This window comes from Etheostoma spectabile, chromosome 4 (assembly GCF_008692095.1).
Source record: "Etheostoma spectabile isolate EspeVRDwgs_2016 chromosome 4, UIUC_Espe_1.0, whole genome shotgun sequence".
In the NCBI taxonomy this organism is placed as follows: domain Eukaryota; kingdom Metazoa; phylum Chordata; class Actinopteri; order Perciformes; family Percidae; genus Etheostoma; species Etheostoma spectabile.
Window position 1 is genome coordinate 20149305 of NC_045736.1, and position 6004 is coordinate 20155308.

At 44.6% G+C, this 6004-nt stretch overlaps 1 protein-coding gene across 1 annotated transcript; it reads right to left on the reverse strand.

Annotated features, from left to right (window-relative positions):
- Positions 1-958: 958 nt before the first annotated feature.
- On the reverse strand, positions 959-5539 carry LOC116687839 (RNA-binding protein 15-like). The gene has a single exon (XM_032513483.1). It carries the CDS (start codon positions 5338-5340, stop codon positions 2809-2811), a length of 2532 nt encoding a protein of 843 aa, XP_032369374.1. The 5' UTR covers positions 5341-5539; the 3' UTR covers positions 959-2808.
- Between the last annotated feature and the right edge of the window lie 465 nt (positions 5540-6004).

Consider the following 6004-nt stretch of genomic DNA (forward strand, 5'->3'; position numbering starts at 1 on the left):
GGAGCAGGTCCAGCCAGGGGGAGACTCAAACCTTTTACAGCTCCAGGAAACCTTGAATCGCAGTAGTGGCACCGTGTGGACACATGAAGCTGCTCAGGTCCCTTTAGTTTGGAGATGAAGCTGCGATGTACAGGAACAGCACCGTCTTGATGATATACATCCTGACTCAATGACTGCAGGATACTCTTCACTTTTCTTTCATATGCAGTTAAAAAAGTATGTAAATCAGATCAACATATCAACTAAAGATTATGATTCCCTGCACAGGACTTTGGCAACCTTTTCTCTTCTGTTGAGTTTCCTTTCCATTTTAAAGGCACATAAAGCAGATGCTGTGTCATGGTCTCAACCTCTTCTCCGAACAGGATGAGACACATTCAAAGTCTGGCCCTAGCACAGAGATCTTCTTCAAAACTCCAATGCAAGAACAATAAGCAACTACACAAATGAACTCTGCTCCTTTCTTGAGCTGCTGCAGATGCTGAAACAATACTCTGTGCTGCTGGAGCCAGACGAGAGGAAGACCGGGGGCCTAGCGGGCTTCCGCTGAGAGGCTGTCAGATGTACAAGACCCCGGTGATTTTGGCAAAACTTGGCGAGTGACAAACCAGATGGTTCTCGGCCACACCTCCAGATAAAACAGGCCAGAGGCGACTGGGGTAAAAGCCACATCTCTGAGGAGACACAGTGACTCTAGATTTGCCTTTGCAGACGGACTGGAAAAAAAGTATTTTAGTATGGCCAAATTTCAATCTGATTGAAGCTCTTCACAAAGAGGTCATTCAACAAATGAACAACAAAATGAAAACACAGAACCAAGAAGCTCAGCTCCCATTGATTCTCACACTTCCTCTCCTGTCTGTTGGGAAGGCTCCTGCTGTCAAAGTGATAACGCCTTTCGAGTTTGATAGACAATTCCAAGTACAGAAAAGGTCACAAAAGCTGTCTTCCGAAGCACTTGTGTTTCCCACGAAAGAGTAAATTTATTGAGACAAAATCTATCAAGTGCATGTTGCACTTTGACAGTTAGGTATACTTCTTAGGCCCATGTGTACTGGTGTATTCCATTTCTCTCTCCAGAAATCCTGAGTACACAGCACAAATTATTTCTTTTTTTTCCCATTTGAAACACAGTACTCAAACCAAAGCATGAAAATCAATTAAACAGTCCCTTCAGAGGAAGGCGTGTAAGGCCACTGGAGCTCGGTCTTCTCTCCTCTTTCATTCAGAAGTCCACTGATAGTATAGCAATATTTTATAGTCATTGTGCATGGCATACATAGAGCTCTTAATTTATAGGTCACATCATCTTTTGTGATTAGTGGCTTAGAACATAAACATAAAATATAATAACATAATGTGACTATTTTAAATCAATCAATTACCGTTTGATATGATGCCAGTAAAAGTACAATATAAAAGGGGTGGGCACAAAAGCAGCTTTGTATAATATAATGGCAGTCAAAACAACAGACTTATAATTCCTCTGAACAGCTTTGAGTTTTGTTGAGACACTCCATGGTAATAATATTTAGAGCTGAAATCACAGTACCAGTCTAAAGTTTGAATGGTATTGTATAAAACAATTGATTATGAATCTGCAACAATTGAGATAATTGGTTAATCAATTATATATTTTGGTTTTGGACTGTTGGTAGGACTATACACAGCTTTTTAAAGACATTAAAAACATCATTTCTGATGTTTTATAGACCACATAATTAATCATGAAAGTAAGAATTAGTTTCCAGCCGTAAACATTAGCCTATAACATAATGCAGTTCAATACAATCCTTTGAGAGGAGAAATAGAGCTTAAAAGCTGCTTTTCTAACATCATTTAAACAAACCCTGAACAGAGTTAGCTTTATAAAAGGCAGTGTTCTTTGCACAGATATTGTATTGAACTGGATTATAATGTAGAGGTGAATGCTGCTTTTGTCCATCCCTACATGCATCTACCAGTTCGCAGAGAAAATTGTGAAAAACAGGCAGGAAAAACTGTATTCATTTCACTTTGTAATGTCACATAAACCTCCAGATGTGGCTATTTATGTTATATATTGTACTATAACCCTATATGTCCTTAAGTGCCCTGTAACACAATTTATTTCCACAATATTCTTTAGCTTTAAGCAGGACTGGCCAAAGCTGACAAAAATAGAAAAATTGTTATAAAGAAACTTTCAATCAAAATGTTTACTTGGTCAGCAAAAAGTAATACAGATGCACATCTGGAATATGCCTATTATTGAGCAATGGGTAAAGCTTTAGAGCAAATAGATATATTTCCTAAATCATATGTACATGAGATTCTTTCATAGGCTGGCTGTACAAACATTATAGCACTACAAAAGGAGTTGACACTGGCCAGTTAAATATATGCCAAGTACAGATCAAATGAAAGCAAAATATTCTGATTTGGATCTTAAACTCTTTTTGTGATATGCAGTCATTGTATGAAATGATATAAAGGAATTGTGTTATTTATAAATGCGATATGGCAACATATAGTATTGATTCACAGAACTGTAGCTTGCTCTGAATTAGGCTACTTTAAGCAGAGTACCCTTTAAGTCATTAACATTTATCTGACAACTAAATAGCAGAAAGCAGTGTGTCACCTGTATTATTATTAATCAATTTAGCAACATGTATTCAATTCAATGTGACTTTCATTTCTATAAACTTAAAATCAAATCACAATCGTTTTGTTATTCTGTTTTGCTATCATTACTTCTCCCTGTGTTTGCAACACACAGTTTAACAGTTTGTGAGTGAGAAAAGAAACATTCAAATTTTTTTCTTTTTATGATGCTCCTCTGATAATAATCATCACCATGTAGTCGTCTTCTGATTTGGCAAAGGCTTTGGCAGAAGCATCCACAAACTGTTGTGAGAACTCACATGGGGGGAAAGCGTGGAGGACTCCTACGTGATCCTTGTCACGGCTGCCCCCGACAGAGAGGCTGATGATGCCGGCTGCCTCCTTCTGCTTCAGGTAGGACACCAGGTTCTTCAGTGGTCTCTCAGCAGAGCTGCTGGCGTCCTGGATCCCTCCATCTTCAGATTTCCCGGGCACGGCCAGGAGGATGGCGTATCCGCTGGAGCCAGCGGCCTTGATGCGACGAGAAACTTCATCCAGCTTGGGCTGTTCCAGGCGCAGGCGCTGGCTGATCTTCAACTGGGACGCTTGACCCCCTGCAGAGCCCTGCAACAGCAGACCGGTAGCCACTGCCATGTCCCCTTCCAGAAGGTGCAGTGATGTAGGAAAGCTGCTATTCTTCAGCAGGAGGACGCCCTGCCAGACCTGACTCAGCTTCTGTCCTCCAGCTGCCGGCTTAGACTGCTGGCCAGACTTGAAGGAGGAGGAAAGAGGTTCTAAACGATCCTCCTTTCTCGCTGGGCTCTTAGATGGGTCACTGGTTTTGCGTTTGCGGTCCTTCTCAGAGTCTGGCGCAGCAGGGCTAAGTGTTTTTCTTCTCTTGTCTCCAAAGCCAGTGTTCTGGCGCTCTCTAACCGGGGAGGTTCTGCCAGAGCGAGGTAGGCGTTCAGGGTCACTGCAGCGTCCCCCATCACCAGGGCTGCGCTCTAATGAGCTGCCATGACGTCGCAGGACAAAGTCAGTGTTGTCAGGTGAATGATCCAGCCGGCCGCCATCATCTAAATGTCTCCTTTTGCGGCTTAGATCTCTGCCCTGTAGCTCACGCTCACGCTCTATTGACCAGGTCTCATGGGAACGTCTGTCCAGGCGATCTATGGGATCAAAGCCTGCTCCTCGCATCCTGTCATGGACAGCCATGCCTGACCATTCAGCATTGGAGTACAGATCCCTGTCTCTGAAGCGAGAAAGAAGTGGAGGAGATCTCTCCCTCATTCTCACTGAGTCTGTAAGGCGGTGGGCAAAGGGTTCAGGAACAAAGTCATAGTGTGGCAGGGGGAGGGGGAGCTGCACATACTGCTGCTGTTGCTGCTGGTAGCGATGATCTGTCTCCGCAAAGTCCACCCGGAGTCTTCTGTCAGGGCCACCGAGAGGGAAGCCTCTCATATGAGTACATGCAGCCTGAGCAGCATCCAAACTTTCATACTGGATGTAAGCCCACACCTCACCTTTCCTGTAGTCTATAGTCCTGATGGTGCCAAAGCGGTCAAACTCCTTGGCTAGTGCAGCAAGTGGAACCCAGGGTCCAAGGCCCCCCACCCACAGCCTGGTCGAGGGTGTGGGTTTACCATAGCCAATTTTAACTGTGTTGTGGCCCACTACTTTCCCTGACATTGCTACTTTGGCACGGTGAGCCATGTCAAGATTCTCAAACTTGATGAATCCATAGTTGTTGTTCTGGCCTCTCACTGCCCGCTTTATGTCCACCTCTGTTATCACCCCAAACCTGTCAAACGCCCTCCTCAGGTCACTCTCTGTCACACTGACGTCCAGATTGCCCAGAAACAGAGTCCTGTTTGCCCTCTGGTCATCCTCAGGGGTCATTAGGTCCTCATCACGGAAAACAGCACAATCAGGGACGAACGGGGGTCTATTCCTGGCATCATACACAGAAAAATCTCTGTCTCTTTCCAGATCTCTTATGTGAGGTGTTGCTGGAGGAGGGGGGAGACGGCCCAGAGCCAGCTGCTGTAACCGGTAGCCTCTGTACCCCAAGCCAGTGGGAGACAGAGGTCTCTGAGAGTGGAGATGCCTGTGTCCCGGGGAGAAATTGTCCTTTGAAACAGGGGAGCGGCTTCTGCGTCTGTTCGTGTAAACTGTCTCTATTTTCAGAGGCCGGTCGTACAACACCAGCTTCCCGCGGGCGTGTTTAGCCGAACGGGCGTCTTCAGGCCTCCTAAAGTTTACATACGCCACCCTCTCGTCGTTTTCTCGGCTAATTTTAACACTCACGTCACCAAACCTCTTAAACTCGTGAAACAGTCCATCTTCTATCTCCTCGTCGTTCAACTGGTTGCCCAGTTCACTTATTTTGAGAGTCTTGTACTCATTTTCTGGGGTTGACGGAGGCCGCAGGTCGCTGCGTGAACCGGACCTGGATGTTTCCGCGTCGACGTCAGCGCCGCTATATGGCTTGTTTCCCGGAACAATCCCGTAGTCGTAGCCGCTGCTAGTCCGACTGGATGAATTATGTCCGTCTAAATCCCTCATGTCTCTTTTCTCACTGTGTACACTTCTCCTGGATGAAGCGCCGCTATGAGCAGAGACGTTGCCGTTGTTGCCGGCAGCAGTTGACAGGGCTCCGATCTTCTTGCTGCCCGGGTGGCTTCCTCCTCGGTCTCTACTTTCATCTGGCGCGCGGGAGCGTTTTTTCACCGGTGACCGCTCTTTCCCTTTCATTTCCAAATTCTGATACCTGTAGTCCACACTAATCTCTTTTAATCTAAGATCTGCCACTGAAATAGACTTTAACTCTCTTAACTTATCCGCGGTTTCGACTACACTCTCAAGCGAGCAACACAACCGCCATATTGGACTGCTACTTGCAGTCCTGTACAGGAAGTACCGCCCACACGCCTATAGAATAAGGTGATGGGCTGATTGGGGTGTCACTTATGTAAAAAGGAAGTAGGCTACGCTCGCCTTATGAACAAGGGTGCGGCCAAATAGGTTTTATTATATTATTCGATTAATATTGGTGTAACCTCTTTTGGTTCGACCACGGATGTATCTGCTGTGGGGTTATAGTACAGTCGAGGCAGAAGTTGAGTTGGAAATAACAAAAAGATGTTAGTGGCATACTAGATTTGATTAAAAAACGGAAATTTGCGTTTTAGATTAGTCTAATCTTAATGAATGAATATTAATTAAAATACAGTATGAGTTAATTGGCCTATGTTTAGGTACAAACAGCATAAAAAAAGTTGTAAGAACATAAATTGTTCTGGAAAAGTATTGTACAGGCTTCATGGTGACCTTGAAGTAAGGACACTTATTTAGGAGGCCTGACAGGAAAACAACACTTCCTTTGGAGGAGGGGCTGACTGTAATGTGTAGAGCAAAG